Here is a 19966-nt window from a genome sequence, read left to right as displayed (position 1 = left end):
TTGATGTAGCTGGACTCCTATTACACAATAGAGATTAAATAGATTAGAACACAATGTTCGGAAACGTTAAGGCGTTACCGATCATTGTGGAAAATTGGAACATCATGGAACATTGTGTCCTCGGGTTTGACAGAACATGTGTTTTGACAGTCTCTCGTTAACATCCGGTTAATCACCAATATCAATTCAGGAGTCAAGTTGCAGAGATGCATGTAAATACCTCTACACAAAGGCTATAATCTTGCATATTTACATGTAAATGTGTATCAATATGCACTGTCCCTGTTTAAAGAAAAATAAATAAAAATAAACAAATACACACAAACCGTACTTTCTTTTTCATGTTTTATATCGTTTACATTGCTTGCAGCCTACGATGTTTACATATTCTGTTGTGCTGTAGTAACTGAATATGCCATGATCCTATCTGGGACAATTGACAATAAAACACTTTTGACTCTCTTAACTCTTGACATGATGCGACGTACGCCTCGTGCAAAAAGACACATGTGTAAGCCCTCATTCTGATGACCATACAATACTATGACTCGAGAGAAGCATGTTTCAGGATGGCATTGAGATCATTATTGCGAATTCGTTTGCATCCCATCTGCATTGAATGTGCCGAGGTTTTATCTCAGAATTGCGAGCAGTGCATGAAGGGCCTGTGGACACTGTGAATGGCGATGATCTAGGAGGCACTGACCTACAGGCGGTGCAAACAAAGCCAACCATGGCTTTCAAACAACATATACAAATGAACTGAGAAGTGCATAATTGAGGTGGAAGGGCGAGAACGTGAACACGGTATTGAGGCGCTTAGACGGTTTAAAATAATGTCATTGTTCATAAGCATGGCATACACAAACATACATAGGCTTCACAAACACACATACGTTTTTCATGCCCTGCCTGCATCTTATCGCATGTTTCTCCACAACAAGTGTTGGACCTGCCAATAAAATGCGATTTTGTACATTGGTGGGAAAAAGGAACGTAGGTCGATGATGTGGATCTCCACACTTTTGGGCCAGGTGAGTTCAATGGTAATCTAATCGTAGAGTACTCAATCGTTTGCAGAAATATCGAACGTCAGGGACACAAAGATAGGTCACATGGAGCAAAAAAACGAGATACTAAAAACAAGCGTATGGGGCCCGAAAAATCATTGTAGGTGACGTTTCTGTGAGAAAAGGGTTTATAGGGATGGTTGAATTATACTAGAACTCTGAAAAATATAACTTAGAAAGAAATTAGCTTATCAGCAGAAGCCAGACTGCTGGTAGAATAAAGTAACAATATACAGAACAGAGAGAAATTCTAGATAAAAAGTAGCAAACAGATAAAAACTTCAGCAGAAGGCCTTGGGAGTCTTTGACGTCAGGAGATGGTCCGAGACATTCCTGGACTTTCTCGTGGGAATGTGGGCTTTATGTTATGATTGGACGAAACTCGATGGGGAGACATGAGGTAGTGACCATAGTGAAGAAAAGTATAAAGATAGAAAGCATCTCCATTTTCTTTGTGCCTCTAGGGGACATCAGAGGAGAGGCACCTATTCTGCAGAATATGAAATTAATAAAAACACTTCTTTGTCTGAATTTGTCTCAAGAGCATTTGTGATTTTTGAATCTCACATTTCTTATGGGGACCCATTTTCGGTCACTGACGTGCACGGCCTGTAATGACAGAGACGTCCGACCCTAGACGGCACCTTTCCATGTTCTCTCGGGGTGCTGCCTCTCACGCACATTTACTCCACCATGTTGTGCTTCCTTGGCAAAGACGCATCTGAGGTGCTTTGTTTCTACATGGACAAATAATCCCACTGCACGTTTTGTTTATTCACTTGCATATCCAAGGTCTGTTTAAACGTGTCATTTGTTAATGACTGTAACAGTTTCTCACGCTGCGAGTCACAGACGATTCATATTTGCCCCCACACCGCCTTTGATTCCTCTGATTATGCATCCCAATTCTGGGTGATTTTCTTTTTCATTAACTCCCCATTAACATGTCTGTCGATTATGTCCAATCTGTAACCCTGCGTTCTAGCTCTTTGTTCGTGGGGAAATATGTTTCCTGTTTAGATCCCCCGAAATATTAGAGTTGTTTGGCAGTAAAACAGGGGTGTCCGTGAACATCAGCTGTAAATAACGTTATTTAGTCAATGGTTATCTGAAAACACGAAAAAAGGGCATAACAACAGTAGAGCACAAACGTTCCGTAAAGATTCACAAACAAGTGGGGTCTGGAAATTAGAGAGAAAATAAACAAAGGTAGGACGTCGTGTGGCCTCGACGAACTGAGTTTCGATATACGATGGCAGCTTTTGATTTTAAACTCTAAACGACCACAGGTATATCGTAGACGAGCGTCTTGAGATCCAGTGCTTCACAGTTATAAGGTGCAGAGCTGAAGCCAAATATTAACTCCAAGGTACATCCAAATGTAAAGCACAATGCAACGGTCTTTTGTGAACGCTTCGAGTATCGGGGAGAGCCGGTGTTCGGTTAGATGAATCCTCTCCTGTTTGCTGAACTAGAACACGTATTATTTCACCAACTTAGTTGAGATTGCGTTCTTAGTCGTCGTTTTACTGTTTATGGGGGCACACTGTGCATTAATTCCATTCTCCTTGATAGGCTCTTTTCTGACAGCAAATTTGTTGGCGATGCTTCGAATTTACTGTTTTTGTTTTACAATATTCCCTTGCTGTTTCTTTCTCTTAATAGTAATGTTTTTTCTTCACCTTTACACTATTGCCATTTCCCACAAACTTTCTCCCTACAACAGGTACTGTTTGTATCTGACTTGTTGCTGTTGATGTGCACAGAGATTTACTGGAACCAAAATTGTGGCATGTTTACAAACATGCCACATAGCATATCCAATAAATTGCACGCACTGTAGAAACCAGTTGTGTGTCACGCCCCTACCTCGAGCGTGGTGTTCTAGAAACACAGACGCATCGGCAGGAAAAACATAGATGGAATTGGCAGGTTGAAAGGAATCCATAAAGTCTAACAGGGAGAGTTGTGGACATGTCATACTATCACTCGTATCCTCTTTAGGAATCACTACACTGTCAGGGAGAAAACCTTCAGGGAACGCTGCACTGTCAGAGGGACATAACTGAGGCATTTCTCTACTGTGAAAGAACAAGGGATTTCCGAGCATATCGGGAGTGCTTGCGAGCCGCTTTGATGGAACGGTTGGGCGAGAGAGTCAAACGTTACTTGACATTGGCCACTGGCGTCATAGAGTGTTTTGGTTTCGCGGGGGTAATCATCGGATGGCCCTCACTTGTGTTTGTGTTGAAGACCAAAGAATACTTCGCTGATCTCTGCCTACCCGTACACAACTCCAGCGATTCTGCAGCGGCGAATGCCACGGGTGAGTATCTGTGGGAGACGGCGAGAGGACATTTTCATGGGATGGAAGGGAGGAGGTGGTGGCTGTAGAAGGGACATTGGCCCCGGCAGCGCAAAAACAAGGAGATGGGAGTTATTAGTGAAAACGACTTGAATCATCCCCTATGCGGAGATGAAACGAAAGGAAAGGACATTTGAGTGATAACTTATCCCAGGCAACTGATGAAAATATCTTGGAATACGGCAGGGCAGATTGGGAAGGAGGAAGTGGGTAATAACAGTGACGGCAACTGAAATGTGGGACCGAGAGACGGGTCGCCAAGGAGGGAGGCTTACTGCTGCGAGTCGTTCTGTTTCTATGTGGTAATGTTTGCAATTTGCCTCAAAATCTTTAACTCCGAATTTTATCGAATACTAGACCAAGTGCAGACCCGTTGGGTCTGTTCCCCCAACGTGCGGTTGTGTGTGTGTGTGGGGGGGGGGGGGGGGGGGGGGGGGGGGGGGCGGCATGCAGCGTCACACAAACTAACTACCCCCCCTCGCACTCACGCTAATTACCCCCCTTGATATTATATTAATATTATTCATTTGCTCCTTTTACCCCATAACCACTCTATCTACTGACGCATAGCCCCCAACTTGCAGTCACTTCTAGAGAGGGGGGGGGGGGGGTAGAGAGAGTGAGGGGCAGCGATAGAAGGGGCAGAGACACAGAGAGAGGGGCAAGAGAGAGAGGGGGTGGTGAGGAGGAGAAGAGAGAGGGTGGGTGAGAGGCGAAAGGTGAGAGGTTGAGAGTGGGGGAGAGAGGGGGAAAGAGGTGTGGGGGGGGGGGCGAGGGGAGGGGGAGGTGAGGGGAGGGGGAGAGGGTGAGGGGAGGGGGAGAGGTGGGGAGCAGGGAGGGTGGAGGGAAGGGGGTAGGGGGTGTGTGGAGAGGAATTAGCCTGGTGAATTAGCCCAGGAATCAGCCTGGTGAACCTTTTCTGTACTCCCTCTATGGCAATAATGCCTTTGAGCATTGGCAGGATAATGAACAATTTCATGGGATGTTTTTAAAAGTATGCTGACAAGACTGCAGAGCATGTATGTTCCTGATAGTGAAGTGCACGTCTCATTAGGAAGCGTGGATGACGAGGGAAATTGTGGCTTTTGTCAAGAGTAAGAAGGAGGTATGCATCGGGTATTGGTGGCTGGATAAACTGAATCCCAGAAGGAGTTTAGGGAAGATTCAAGATTCAAGATTCAAGAGGGTTAATTGTCATGTGTCCCTGATAGAACAATGAAATTCTTGCTTTGCTTCAGCACGCCAGAGCATAGTAGGCATTGACTACAAAACAGACCAGTGTGCCCATCTACCATTGTATAAATATATACACACATGTATAAATAAACGGATCAGGTGCAAATAACAGATAATGGGTTATTAATGTTCAGAGTTTTGTCCGAGTCAAGTTTAATATCCCGATGGCTGTGGGGAAGTAGCTATTCCTGAACCTGGTCGGTGCAAACTTCAGGCTCCTGTACCTTCTACCTGAAGGTAGCGGGGTGATGAGTGTGTGACCAGGATGATGCTGCCAGCCTTTTTTAGATAACGACTGCGGTAGATCCCCTCGATGGAAAGGAGGTCAGAGCCGATGATGGACTGGGCAGTGTTTACTACTTTTTGTACTCTTTTCCTCTCCAGGGCGCTCAAGTTGCCGAACCAAGTCACGATGCAACCAGTCTGCATGCTCTCTATTCTGCACCTGTAGAAGTTAGAGAGAGAGTCCTCCTTGACAAACCGACTCTCCGTAATCTTCTCAGGAAGTAGAGGCGCTGATGACCTTTCTTAATAATAGCATCAGTGTTCTCGGACCAGAAAATATCTTCGGATATGTGGAGAACGGTAAAAAAGGAAATCTGGCAGGGCAAAAAGAGGGCAAGAGATAGATACTATTGTGGTAAACCCAGAGATGTCATGTATGTTAAGGGAAATAGGGATACCAGCGTAGTCCCAATCCTCTCGCTTCCGGCTACTCTTTGCTGTGTTATACATCTTTTCTTTTAGTTTTTTTCTATCCCGAACTTATCTTGTCAGCCACAGTTGCCTCCTACTCGCCTAAGAATCTTTCTTCTTTTTTGGAATGAAATGATCCTGCGTTTTCCGGATTATGCCCAGAAATTCCTGCCATTGCTGTCCCACCATCATTCCAGCTATGATCCCTTTCCAGTCTGCTTTGGCCAGCTCCCCTGTCATGCCTTCATATTCCCCCTTGTTCAACTGCATCACTGCCATTTCCGCTTTAACGTCCACCTTCTCAAGTTGCAGATTAAAACAAATCCTTCTCTGTTAGTTGGTCGCTCGCTCGCCCGCACACACGCACGAAATCATTAAATCTCCCACTGTCGCCTTCAGTCTCTCGCTCTCTACCATACACGCCTACGCCAACACACTCCCACGTGATGTGCACTCAAATGTGCATGCACATTTCTCTTTCACTGAGCCTGTCCGTTCCCTCTGTCTATTTCTGTATTGCACATTGTTTACCTGTCACATTTGCTACATATTTGTGACTCCCTCCCATTCAACTCTACGATCCCCTACGTTCCCCTCCAAATTCTCTTCTCCACACACTGCCTTCTTTGCCTGACCCGTGCCCCCTCTCATTTCAACGCACGCACCCGCTTATCTCGCATTTGCTTATCTCTTCTTCCCGCTACATCAACATTTCATATTTAGTGACTGTCACTTTCTACTTCACTCGATATTAATTTCAATCGCTCCCGCCTTCACGCTGTCTCTCACTGCCTCTCCCTATTTATCTTAGATTGTCATATGCAGGACGAACGCTTCACGCTCATCTTCACCATTGCCTCTTTCGTCATGCCAGTCGCAACGATCGCCAATGGTTTCCTATTCGACTACGGCGGTACCATGGCAACCCGATTACTGGCCATGTAAGTCACCTGGACTGCCGGGGATAGTGATTGGTAGGCGCGAGATTAGCATCGGGAGGCGCGCTGTGCACTGGACGAGATCTCAGGCTGTCAGTGGAGTCCAGGGTTGGGGAAATGACAGGGCCAGGTGGCGGAGTGTGTGGAGTATCAGTGCTGGGAATTATGAGATTAATTCTGAATAGGAGACGAACGTTGGAAGAGATGATGCGGCAGAAAGAGGTTTGCGGGTAGTGGAGAATGAGCAAGATTCAGAAGGTGGTACCATCCTGTTGAGAATGAAGGAACGTTTTGAAAACATTGCAATAATGTCGGGGAGTGTCCGGACTCATCAAACACAGAATTAGATGCAAGGAAATTTTCAAATCGTAGAACTAGTAAAATAAACCTGATTAATAATCAAACGACAGGTAGACACAATCTCAACATGTGAGGCAGCATCTATGGAGCGAAGGAAGTGGTGACGTTTCGGGTCGAGGCCCTTCCTCAGACTGCTGTTGGGGGGGGGGGGGGGGGGGTCGGGAAGCAGAAAAGAAGAGATGGAATCTGTGGGCTGTGGGGGAGCTGGGAAGGGGAGGGGAAGGAGGAAAAAGCAAGGGCTACCTGAAATTGGAGAAAATGTTCATACCGCTGCGGTGTAAACTACACCAAGGGAAATATGAGGTGATTCTCCTCCAATTTACGACGGGACACTGGCCATGGAGGCGGCCCAGGATAGTATTAAGGTCCGATTCTGAATGGGAGGGGACGTTGAAGTGATGAGCCACCGGGTGATCAGGTTGGTTATTGCAAACCGAGCGGAAGTGTTGGGCGAAGCGATCGCCAAGCCTGCGCTTGGTCTCACAGATGTAGAGCAGTTGACACCTAGAGCAGCGGCTGCAATAGATGAGTTTGGAGAAGGTACAGGTGAACCTTTGCCTCACCTGGAAAGACTGCTTGGGTCCATTATCCAAGAGTCTAGGGGGTAGAGAAAGCGACAAGTGTAGCATATCCTGCGGTTGCAAGGGAAAGTACCAGTAAAGTAGGTGGTTTGTGTGGGAAGGGACAAATTGACCAAGGAGTTACGGAGGGAGCGATCTCCGCGGACAGCCGAAAGGGAAGGAGATAGGAAGAGGTGGCCAGAGGTGGGATCCCGTTGGAGGTGGCGAAAATGTCGAAGGATTATCTGTTGTATGCGAAGGCTGGAAGTCTGCTAGGTGAGGACAAGGGGGACCTGTCCTTGTTACGAGTGGAGAGATGGGGAGTGAGAGAGCAGCTATGGGATATAGAGGAGACCCTGGTGAGGGACTCATTTATAGTCGAAGTGGGGAATCCCCGTTCCCTAAAGAACGAGGACATCTCCCTTGCCCTGGTTTGGAACACCTCATCCTGGGTGCTGATGCGGCGTAGACGGATGACTTGACAGTTGCTGATAGAGTCCTTACGAGAAGCAGGGTGGGAAGAAGTGTAGTCCAGATAGCCATAGGAGCCAGAGGGTTTATAGTAGATGTTGGTCAGAAGTCTATCACCTGCGATGGAGATAGTGAGGTCATGAGACGGTAGAGAGATGTCGGAAATGGTCAAGGTGTATTTGAGTGCCGGATGGAAGTTAGTGGTGAAATGGATGACATCAGTGTGCTCTGCATAGGTACAGGAGGTGGCACCAATGCAGTTGTCAATGTGGCGGAGATAGCGTTCAAGGATAGGGCTATGGTAGCCTCGAACAAGGATTGTTCGACGTACCCTACAAAGAGTCAGGCATTGTCTGTGTCCATGCGCGTGCCCATAGCTACGCCTTGGATTTGGAGGAAATGGGAGGAGTTAAAGGAAAAGTTGTTGAGGATAAGGACCAGCTCCGCTAGGCGGAGGAGAGTATTAGTAGACGTGGATTGGTTGGTTCTGCGGTGGAGGAAGAAACGGAATGCTTTAAGACCCTCCTGGTGGGGCAAGTGGGGAGGGGCGGGGGGGGGGGGGGGGAGGGGGGAGGTGGAGAGTCTAGAATGGCTGGACATTCATGGTGAAGATGAGGGAATGGGGGCCTGGAAATCTGAAGACATGAAGGAGACGAAGAGCGTGTGAGGCTACTTGGACATAGGTAAGGAGGGATTTGACCCGGGGGGATAGGATGGAGTCGAGGTATGTGGAAAGAGGTTCGGTGGGACACGAACAAGCAGAGACAATGGGTCTGCCAAGACAGTCAGGTTTGTCGATTTAGGGGATTGGGGTAAAACGGAGGGCGGGTGGCACACGATATAAAGGCAAGTCAGAAATAAAGATACGTTAATCTGATCCTCTATCTTCACAGATTCTTATACACAACGGGCAATTTAATGGTCGCATTTTCCACGAATGGTGAGTGAACCCCATTTTATCATTACCTGGGTAAATCCTTTGCGCGTCAAAGCGACAGAGACCCACAGTGAGAACTCGGCTGGGCGGGAAAGGCGTTGGCGTGCGAGTGAACGATTTGGAGAAAGATTTGGAGAACTGGAAAGTTAATGAGAATAAAATACTATAACTCTTAAAATATATAAATAGCGCACTAGAGATCGTGTTAGGGACAGCCTTGGCTGAGATAATATTTTTGCCGTTTTAAGACCAATGTGGGAGTGTCCATTCACTACTAGTTCTGCATGATCGCCTGCTGGCTCATCTCACGGAAGATTTCGTGTTCGGATAAGTCAGCTGCAGCAGATCAGCGAGCTCATTCGCAGGTGAAACAGAGGAGATCTGTTGAATTCAAAGCTGTGAGGATCCTCGTCACTTCCAGAGAAGCAGTCCCGGGGATTTCAACACTGACTGGGAAGAATAATTGAGGGAACTCATCACTGCTGGGGAAATAGAGCCGAGGGATCTCAGCACTGCAGGAGGAGCAGAGGGGAAGCATCTCATCACTTATGACGAAATAGAGCTGAGCGATCTCGTCACTGCCGAGGGACAGATCTAAGGGATCTCAACACTGTTGTTGGAGCAGAACTGAGGGATCTCGTTACTGCCGGATAAACAGAACTGAGGAATATCAATATTGTCGGAGGTGCAGAGCTGAGGGATTTCAACACCGCCTGAGGAGCACAGCTGAGAATTCTGAACATTGTCGGAGCATATCTGAGGGATCTGGTCACTGCATGATGAACAAAACTGAGGGACATCTGATGAACAAAACTGAGGTGCCGGGGGAACAGGGCTGGGGGATCTTAACCCAGCCAGCCGAGCAAAAATGAGGGATCTCGTCACTGCTGCAGGGGCAGGACTATGCTATATCAACACTACCTTTGAGCTGAACTAATGCATATCCTTCAGTTGAAGTGCTTCGGCTACCTCTGTCCGATCGCGCAAATCAAAATTACGTAGTCGCCCATCTGCAAGATTAGGACACTCTCGGCGGCTCGTAATCAACATTTATATTGAGTAAAGCGCCTTTGGTTGGAATTCATGTAATGTAGATTTGTGGTACGTGTAGTGAAATCATTGTTTTAAGATAAATACGAAGGGCGTTACCTTATCTCTGTTCACCTCATCTTATGCTTCTGTTCCAGCATCTGCAGCGCTGCTGTTCCCTGCAATCTCACTGCTGGGCGTGGGTGGACTCTTCTTGTTCATTACAAATATGCAGGTAGCCCAACTCTGGGACTAGAGGAGGGAGCTGAAGAACGGTCACGCGTCATAAGGCAGGGCATGGGCAGGGGTGGGCGGGGGGGGGGGTGGGGGGGGGGGGGGGGGGGGGGGGGGGGGCATCAGATGGGCAATCAAGCAAAGGGGAGGACCACGTCTTTGTCAGATGGTTAGTGCGGACAGCGCTATCCAGCATGGTCAGACCTGTGGGGCAACCGAGCTGTCGCCGGGACAATGCACAGGGTGATTCGTGATGTGGGTGGCGTATGATTGCGCATTCATCGAACAGAGTATTGCAATATCCGACGTGTAATTGACTGACCAAGTCAAGTCAAGTCAAGTCACATTTATTTATATATCACATTTAAAAAACTACTCTCGTTGGCCAAAGTGCTTTACATTTGTTAATAGAATAGTATAAACAAACAAACTACATACATATGTACAGATAGCCCTCGCTCAGTGGACGTCAGGAAAGGCTTGGGAGTATAGATACGTTTTTAGTCTTGACTTAAAGGAGTCGATGGAGGGGGCAGTTCTGATGGGAAGGGGGATGCTGTTCCACAGTCTAAGAGCTGCAACCGTAAAGGTGCGGTCACCCCTAAGCTTATGCCTAGATCGCAGGATATTCAGCAGCCCCAAGTCGGTCGATCTGAGGGACCTGGATGTGGAGTGGTGGGTGAGAAGACTTTTAATGTAGGAGGGGGCAAGCCCATTGAAGGCTTTGTAGACATAGATGAGGGTGTTGGAATGTATACGGAACCGCACAGGGAGCCAATGGAGAGTGTTTTGCCAGGATCGGGGTACGTGGTCCCTTTTTCGGGTGCCCGTCAGGAATCTCGCAGCGGCGTTTTGCACCAGTTGCAGGCGAGACAGGGAAGATTGGCTGATGCCAGTGTAAAGAGAGACCAGGGCGATGACTGGGCTGTCGAGAAGGACAATGATTACTGACCTGTCAGCAGCAACACCGGCAGAATACCGTGCTGGACATAAGGCTGATTGAGGATGCATTCTTTCAGTCACCGACAAGTGAACATGCAGTGCACACATTAGCGCAAATTATTTTACATAAAGGGCGGGAGTGCCTGTAGCGCATTGCCGCGGGTGGCATTTGGGCCTTTCGATAGGCGTATGGATATGCAGGATACGAACCGTGTGCAGACAGGTACGAATGCCGAACGGTCTGCTCTCATGCTGTAATGTTCTATGGTCTATATTCCTCCGATACTCTATGTCCCCTTTCAATGGAGTTCCTCGGACAACGAGACCCTTCTCAATTCTCTATCTCTCCCTCTTCAGCATTGCTCCTAGGGCTATGAACCCTCTCTGAATGGTGCCCCTCATCTATCGTATCCTCTCTCATCTCAAATCTTCCACTCAGATCGTAACGCCCCACCGTCCCCCCCCCCCCCCCCCCCCCCCCCCCCTCTCAATGCCGCTGCTTGCCGGCAGTGTCCCGGCTCTTTGCTTGCCGGGAATGTCCCAGCCCGCTGTTTGCCCGAGGTATCCAGGCCCTCTGGCTGCAAGGTGAATATTGCTCGCATATCCCCGCTACATGTTCAGCTCCCTCAATACTAAATCCCTGACAGCGGGGGGTTCCATGAGCACTCCCCATAGAGTATGTGGCCGTTCGCACTCGTGGCCCTCCGGCAGAGTGAAGAGTCATCATTATTGTCCACAGACTGCGTAGCCGTCCGTCACAGGAATCCACCGTGGCGATTCCACGACAATGTCCTCTCACGTGTTTGATACTGGGATTGGCCATGCCTTTCTCGGTGTAATTGGATTCACAGGTCAGAGATCATGGATCGTTATTCATGTATTGGCACAAAGCATTCCTGTCAGTATAGTCCGGCAGTCTGTTACCCTTCACAGTAATGAAGATAGCCAACGTGAAATGTTTGATCGGCTTCTCTGCGCACCCGGACACACGCTGAATGTTGGGTTTTCGTTTGACTTCCAGGTTGGGAATCTATTTGGGAGTAAGCGATCGACAATTATCACGGTTTACAACGGAGCATTTGATTCCTCAGCAGTTGTGTTTTTGATCATTAAGGTAAGATTTGCTGCCGTCAATTCTCATAATATTTCTCGGGATTAAATGGTTTGAGATACATGGTAAGATCGGAAGAAATGTAGTTGTTCTCTGTTGCATCAAATGTTCAGAGGACATTGGGCAGATGTGTGCCATTTGTGAAACAGGGAGCACGGGCTTAAAGTTGGGGTCAAAGCATTCAAGGGTGACCTAAATTTAAAAAAAAAACAGACATACTGGGTGTTGGAGCGAGAGTTTGCTGCTACTGGACAAGAGCACGGAAAACGGCCAGGTAAGAGAGAGAGTTAGAGAGAGAGAGAGAGATAATATGTTTGAGAGAGAGAGAGAAAAAAATGAGAGAGAGAGAGAGAGAGAGAGAGAGAGAGAGAGACGAGAGAGAGAGAGAGAGAGAGAGAGAGAGAGAGAGAGAGAGAGAGAGAGAGAGAGAGAGAGAGAGAGAGAGAGAGAGAGAGAGAGAGAGAGGGAGACAAAGAGAACGAGAGAACACGACAGCGGGGGTCTCGAGAGGAAACAATAACTTAGATTAGGAATTGCAGGGATAAAGCGATACTATCACAAGGATGGGATGTAATTAGACAAAGTGTGTACTAGGGGAAATATCGCAGCAAATCTGGTGAGGGCGGGAGGTAGAGAGAAAAACCGTGTCGTTAAAATACTGTTAGCAACTATGTGTTGGGGAGAGAGAACAGGGGAAAGGGGTAGGATGAAGAGAGATGGAGACAGATTGTAAGTACAGGGATAGGGAGAGGAAGGGATGGGCAGAGGAAGCAGACAGTAAAGCCATCACGACTTCATGGAACCAACTGTTATTATCAAATTAGCTCCTATCTTGTCCCCATCTTGCTAACTCCTCTCGTCTATCTCCACAATTCAGGTTTTGAATGAAGCTGGATTTTCAGTGTTGTCCATATTCGTGTTCATCAGTTGTCTGAGCGCTTTCCTGATACTTCGTACTATATTTCTCCTTCCTCGAACACACTTTCCCTACCCTCTGCCAGAGGGATATAGGTATGGGTAAGTACCCCATTATAGTCTTCCCCCACCCCTTGCTGGTCCCATCAACATATCGCCGCCACATTTCCCTCACCAGATCCACTATCGCAAGTGATTAGATCGTATGCCCCTGTCCCACTTAGGAAACCTGAACGGAAACCTCTGGAGACGTTTGCGCCCCACCCAAGGTTTCTTTTCGGTTCCCGGAGGTTGCAGGTAGTTGCCGGAGGTTGCAGGTAGTGGAAGCAGGTAGGGAGACTGACAAAATCCTCCGGGAACCTCAGGTAACCGCACGGAAACCTTGGTTGGGGCACAAATTCTCCAGAGGTTACCGTTCAGGTTTCCTAAGTGGGACTGGGCCATTACATTCAGCTTTCACCTTTATTGTCAGATTCCAGCCAGGGGGACCCTGGGTTAGAGTGTCTTCATCACCCCTCGAGTCTCATCCATCATTCAATTAAATCTGTGTTGTATCGAATGGCAAGGTCTCGCGTGCAACGCGTCTTCAATAGCCTAATCAAAGAGGACAATATATAAATTTCCAAATCCCACGCGACAGTGAATGTGACCTGTAAACAAATGCTGAAACACTGGCTTTTATATTTCCACCCAGAGTGAACTGTGAGAATTTTGGATTACTGGCGCACGCACGAAAAGTGGTGACGGCCAAACGTCGGATATCTCCAGAGGGGGCAGAAAGTTCGGAGGGAAAGGGGGGCGAGACGACCGGAGACAGTGATATAGCCACTGGAGATGGAAGGGAAACGAATGGAGACGATGAAGAATCCAGAGAGTCGCAAGGGGGGTTTGAAGAGGGAAGGAGAGATATTAAGGCTAAAATGGGATGGGGGGGAATGGAAACAAATAATGAACAGGCTGGTGCCGAAGAGGACACGGGACAGTGCACGACAGAAGAGGAATGTGGCGGTGGAGGGAGGAGCGAAGAAATGGAAATGGTAGAAGAACAAGACGGGACTGATGAAGAATTGAGAAAAAGAATTGGCGAAAGGTGTGGGAACAGGAGAACGAGAAGAGTAAAGAGAAAGGTGACTACGAGAAATGGTTGTGGACTGCCTGCTGATAATGGGAATCTCCGACCCAATGACGCAGACGGTGAGAACATCTTCCTTCCTCCAAAATCCCATTCGTGTTTCTTTTACCGCCTTCCCTGCACTTCTTCACTTCTACGCTTTTCTTCCTTCCACAACATTCCTTCGTTGCATATGCAGAGACCTGTGGTTCAAACCTGACCTCCGGTGCTGTGTGTTCTTTCTGAAAGGGGTTTACTTCAGATTCTGCAGTTTCGTCTCGCATTTAGAGGGCACGTCAGTTGCCAAGCCGATAAATCGCGCTACCTGTCTCAAGTGATTCAGTGGAAAAACCAAGCACCAACTTGGGAGGTCATGTTACAGTTGTATAAGACGTTGGCGAATGGTTGACATTTAGAATATTGTGTTCAGTTCTGGACATTCCTCCCCGCTCTGCCTCTCCCACGCTACTCTGTCCCTATTATTTTTCCATATCTGATCTCCTCTGCATCTAGTCATCATTTTTGTTACATTACCGTGCATCTGTTATCCTCCCTCCCCGCTCTCACCATCTACCGCTATTCTCATGCCTGTGAGAGCACCCCCCCCCCCTCACCCTTCTCCTCCCACCCTCACGATCTAATTCTGTGCCATGGCTCACTCCCACTTTCAGCTGCTTTGCCACGCACACCTGACCCCCCTCCCCACTCCGGATTGCTTCCCCGACTCTGTCGTTCCTTGGGTTCCCCAACCTTAACTCTTCCTGTTCTGGTAGGAAGATGTAGATAAGAAAATCTTCAAGAAATAGCCGGCAAATTAACAAACTATATGTTGCATGATGCCAATATATTCTCCGTACACTGAAGTGAAATATACGAGACATCGGGATAGGACTTCCACGGACCGTTCCTACCATCCCACGCCTAAATACACGTATTTACGACCACGGGTCAAACGATTTATTTGAGGCTGCAGATAACTACAATGCAGTATTCTGCTTTAGCCATTCCTTTGCACTTACGTCAATCGTTATTTCCCTCCTCAAAGGTGCAGCGGGCAAAGAGAAAGAAAACGTCCCGTCCTTTAGGACGTGTGTCTTATCCAGACTCTTCCTCACGCATCTGCTCTGGTTCTCACTCATCCAGCTGCGGCTTATCTTGTATATCGGGACCGTGAACCCCATGCTGAACTTTTTGTCGAACAATGATCCCATACAAGGTAAGGAGGCGGAGGACATTCCCAATTATTCCAAGGGTTGGGCGGGGTGAGCGGGAGGGAAAGGAAACTATGCTTGGTGGGAGAAGGAGGGAGAGGGAAGGTGTACCAAACCACCATTCTCTCATTTGATTTGACAACAAAGATTCAAGATTCAATTTATTTGTCATTTGGACCCCTTGAGGTCCAAACGAAATGACGTTTCTGCAGCCATACATTACAAACAAATAGACCCAAGACACAACATAATTTACATAAACATCCATCATATTGCTGTGATGGAAGACCAAAAAAATTTATCTCTCCACTGCACTCCCCCCCCCCCCCCCCCCCCCCCCCCCCCCCCGATGTCAGAGTCAAAGTCAAAGCCCCCGGCTGGCGATGGCGATTGTCCCGCGGCCATTAAAGCCACGCCGGGTGGTGCAAGGTCGCACACCGGGTCTTGATGTTAGAGCCCCCGGCGTGCGCTCGCAGAGTCCCGCGGCCATTCCAAGCCGCGCGGGGCGGTGCTGTAAGGCCCCGCTCCAGGAGTTCTTCAACCCCGCAACTCGGGCGGGAGAAGCCCTGAAAAGCGATCTCCCTCCAGGGACCCGCGGGCTCCCGGTGCCGCCGTCCGCCAGACCCGCAGTTGCAGCCACCGAATCTCCGGAGGTCGGGCCGCAGCAGCAGCGCGCTCCACCACCGCTCCACCCGCTCTGGACTCGGCCAGCTCCGCGACGGTGAGGTGAGTAGTCGGCACCAGAGCCCCCGGTCTTCCTGTTGGAGGCCGCTCCACGTTGCAGCCCCAACGACAACGATGACCCGACAAAGAAAAGGTCGGGTCTCCCGTGCAGGGAGAGAATTAAAAGTTACCCCCCCTCCCACCCCCCCCCCCCCCCCCCACACACACACACACCCAACAAAAAATAACAAAAAAACTACATAAAAATATAGACAAAAAATAATAAAAACGCAGACGGGCTGCAGAGGCCGCTGCTGACGAGAGTCGCGCCGCCTACCGTGTCCCCCACCGCACCCCCACTCAATTCTACGGGGTTTACTCATTCCCACTCGACTCTAAACACAGTACCTACTGAAATATTAAATGTTGCATCCCTATCCCCTCCAAACCCGGTGACTCAATCTCCACAAATATACATTTTCAATTCGTTGCACAGACTCATAGAAACATAGACACAGAGAAAATAGGTGCAGGAGGAGGGCATTCGGCCCTTCGAGCCAGCACCGCCATTCATTGTGTGGCAGGGAATTCCATAAATTTACAACTCTCTGGGTGAAAAAGTGTTTTCTCACCTCAGTCTTAAATGACCTCCCCTTTATTCTAAGACTGTAGCCCCTGGTTCTGGACTCGCCCAACATATGGAACATTTTTCCTGCATCTAGCTTGTCCAGTCCTTTTATAATTGTATATGTTTCTATAAGACCCCCCCCCCCCCCCCCCCCCCCCACCACCACTCCTCATCATTCTAAACACCAGTGAATACAAACCTAGTATTTTCAATCTTTCATCATATGTCAGTCACACCATCCCAGGGATCAATCTCGTGAACCTATGCTGATCTACACTGACTCAGGTCCATGTGTATTCCCAGGCTTACACCCTGCTCTTCAATTGGAGCTTCCACATATCCATCAAACTGTACACGCTCTTCCATCGCTTTCACCAGCTCTTCCCTCTCTAACACAGTCAGCAGATTTACAAACGCCCTCGGAATAACTCAGCTATGCGGTATCTTGTGCGCCCCATTCAACGGGTTGATTCTCGACCGACACAAACGGAGATGTCAACGACTGGACAGCATACCAGGTAACCAGGAACGAGGAATCGCATCCAGTGCGGTTAGTGCAGTGACTTCTGGAAGTATGAATCTCATATCTGGGCAAGTTGGGAAGTAATGATGCCACTTGATATCAGGCTCCCGCGACCGTATCACTCTGAATATTTTAGCCGCCGGATGTTTTCAACTGTCTTTCTAATGCTGTTTACCTTCGAACCCACAGCTTCCTACAAGATTTCTCACGTTCACCATTTCGTGCAGGCACTCTCCACACGCTCACAACCTGTCGCCCTCTCCTTTTTTTTGCTCTCGTCACATTTTCTCTCCATCCGGTGCAATCGATCTCTCCGAGACTCGTTCTTCAACACTCGCTGTATCTTCCACGGGTGGAGAATATGTAGAGTTTTCGGGCAGCGCCAACAACAAACTGTGTTTCTCTCTCGTCTACAGAAGGCTCAACTTCCTCCGAGAGACTGGCGGACATGCATTCGGCAGTGCTTTCTCTCGCCATCACCGTCACGCTCTCCGTTCTCTTCTCTGTCAGCGCCGCGATCCCCGTGCTGGAGGTGCAGTACCTAACATTCGTCCTGCAGATGGTCAACCGCGCGTTCCTATACGGCGGTTTCTCCGCATTCCTTGTTATGGCGTAAGTCTGCCCGTCACATCCTGAGCATTTGTGGACAAAGCATATTTATAGATTCCACAATAATTCCTTGGAGGCGTAAATCACTACCTGTGGTAGTATGCGGCGGGTAAGGAATGTGCGATCGGGGCTGGCTTAGAGGATAGAAACATAGAAACATAGAAATTAGGTGCAGGAGTAGGCCATTCGGCCCTTCGAGCCTGCACCGCCATTCAATATGATCATGGCTGATCATCCAACTCAGTATCAGGATGGTGGTCAAATAAACACAGAAGGGAGAAGTGAAAGAAGTAAGTAGACATTAATGATGTTAGAGTGGAGACCTGGCTCGTTCGGGTCATACGCAGTGAGAAAGTCCGGTTGCGCCAAATAGTCACCAGATATTCATGGAGACACAATGCAATAAAATAATGGTTCCTCTTTCTTTTTTGGCAGGTTCCCTCTGTGTCATTTTGGGAAACTATTTGGGACAATGCAGACTCTGGCGGCCATCGTTTCTGTGCTTCAGTATCCGTGCTTCATCCTCGTAAGTGGACCCTTGCAGGGCAACCCACTGTACGTAAGTATCAGAAGGCTATGCTTTCCCTGGAATCTCAGCACGAGAAACGGTTCGACATGGTTTGAGCTCGATTTATGTAAGACCGAGAAACACGTTAAATGTCTTCGTTTCTCGCACTAGACAGCGAAGGCAACACGCGTTGTATAATTAGAGGTTGCTCCTATGACTTCTGACAGGAAGATATGCTAGAGTCGGCAGCATAACATACATTTGACATCAGCCGCGTCCAATTGCAAGCCCCATATTTTTGAAGGCCTGGAGAAATTACAGGGATGAGGTTATGTCGGAAACCATGGAGAAACAGTTGCACCCCCCCCCCCCCTTACTTAGGGCAGTGGCACATCTAGCGTGGTTGGAGAGCAATATCAGAAATGATAAAATATTTCTAAGGAATATGCAAGGTAACTGCGGGCCGATTGCATGCCGAGGGAGAGAGTTTAACAGCGATTTGTGCGGGAACCGAAGAACGTCACAACATTAATCGGAATGCGCTCCCTGATAATCTGACGGGGATTGAAAGAGCGGAGCCTACAAATAGGACGGGGCATGTAGTTCAACGAACGAGTAGTGTTTAGTAAAGAAACGGAGAAGTGCTGCGTTAACTGGGCTGCTCGTGAAATTGTCAGCAGGAAACAGATGGAACGGGTTACCGTTATCTTTGCTGGGGCATTTGGGACGTCATTATTGGGTCGAGACGGCCGTTTCCGGAGACCTGCTTCTGTCCAATTAGTATTTGTCTCCATTCTGATTTAGTTGAACATCGCATTAATCGCCATTGTAATTTGGACGTTCGCTCATCCAATCAACGTCTATTTCTACTGCCGTCGGGAGAAGGCCAAGGGGACGGACGAAGCCACAACAGATCGAAATGCCGAAAGGGAACTTTCCATGTAATGCCAAATTCCTCACCTGGACCGGTCTCTGGAGGGTCACCAGAAGCGGGGGGGGGGGGGGGGGGGGGGGGGGCATGAGGGGGCTGCAGCATTGGCTTGCTGGTGAAGCTGGAGACCAAAAGGGTTGGCTGGTTAGCGCTGGGCATCTAAGGGAACACCTCGGAGGTGAAATCGGCATTGTGTATGGGATCAGAGAGGGTTCTAATCAAATTGCAGTATTGCTCACGATGTGGAGCCAAACATGTGCGGCTCCCTCAGCAGCAAATTAATTGCAATGATAGCGGGTTAAAATAAGTTTCATTCGGTGTGTCTTCCATATTCACGTCTGATGCATAGATTGCATATACTATTGATATTAGATTTGTTTGTGTTTTTGATTAATAGTGTATGATTATGGAATTTGTATATTAATGATTGGCGATAATAAAATGTAACTGTTCAAACTGTGCGAATGTTTGGATCATGTGCGTGCAAGACTGGAACAATTCATGTCTGGTGAGCAGGCTAGCTAGTTTGGTACAGAATCTTCGATAGATACCCCAGGGAATCATGGCTCGAAACCCACTGAGTCCGCGCCGAACATCAAGCATCATTTTCTCTCAAGCGATAATAACCCTATTTCTGTTCTTGCCAGCTTGTTGTTCACACTTGTGTTGGAATGAACTGTGCATCTATCCACACCACCACCTATCTTAGTATCATCTGCATACTAACTAATCCAATTTACCACACCATCATCCAGATCATTGATGTACATGACAAACAGTGGACCCAACACAGATCCCTGTGGCACCCCATTAGTCACTGACCTCCAAACTGACAAACAGCCATCCATAGAAACATAGAAAATGAGGTGCAGGAGTAGGCCATTCGGCCCTTCGAGCCTGCACCGCCATTCAATATGA

The 19966-nt window shown here is 48.2% G+C and overlaps 1 protein-coding gene across 4 annotated transcripts; it reads left to right on the top strand.

The window, feature by feature from the left end:
* The first annotated feature begins 356 nt into the window (after positions 1 to 356).
* On the top strand, positions 357 to 19524 carry LOC129694119 (equilibrative nucleobase transporter 1-like). 4 transcript variants are annotated; one of them, XM_055630843.1, is made up of 13 exons: positions 3258 to 3396; positions 5056 to 5256; positions 6179 to 6308; positions 8590 to 8636; positions 9821 to 9897; positions 11860 to 11952; positions 12827 to 12966; positions 13559 to 14058; positions 15021 to 15191; positions 16876 to 16995; positions 17417 to 17612; positions 18045 to 18168; positions 18922 to 19523. In XM_055630843.1, exons 2-13 carry the CDS (start codon positions 5190 to 5192, stop codon positions 19060 to 19062), a joined length of 1806 nt encoding a protein of 601 aa, XP_055486818.1. In that variant the 5' UTR covers positions 3258 to 3396; positions 5056 to 5189; the 3' UTR covers positions 19063 to 19523. The 4 variants fall into 4 exon arrangements, with proteins under 4 accessions (XP_055486816.1, XP_055486815.1, XP_055486818.1 ...); XM_055630841.1 differs by lacking the exon at positions 5056 to 5256 and having other exon boundaries at positions 357 to 3396; positions 12827 to 12960; positions 18922 to 19524; XM_055630840.1 differs by lacking the exon at positions 5056 to 5256 and having other exon boundaries at positions 357 to 3396.
* Positions 19525 to 19966: the final 442 nt, after the last annotated feature.

This window comes from Leucoraja erinacea, unplaced genomic scaffold (genome assembly GCF_028641065.1).
Source record: "Leucoraja erinacea ecotype New England unplaced genomic scaffold, Leri_hhj_1 Leri_54S, whole genome shotgun sequence".
Classification (NCBI taxonomy): domain Eukaryota; kingdom Metazoa; phylum Chordata; class Chondrichthyes; order Rajiformes; family Rajidae; genus Leucoraja; species Leucoraja erinaceus.
The sequence above is the reverse complement of the archived record's forward strand: the minus strand, read 5'-3'. Positions and strand labels throughout refer to the sequence as shown.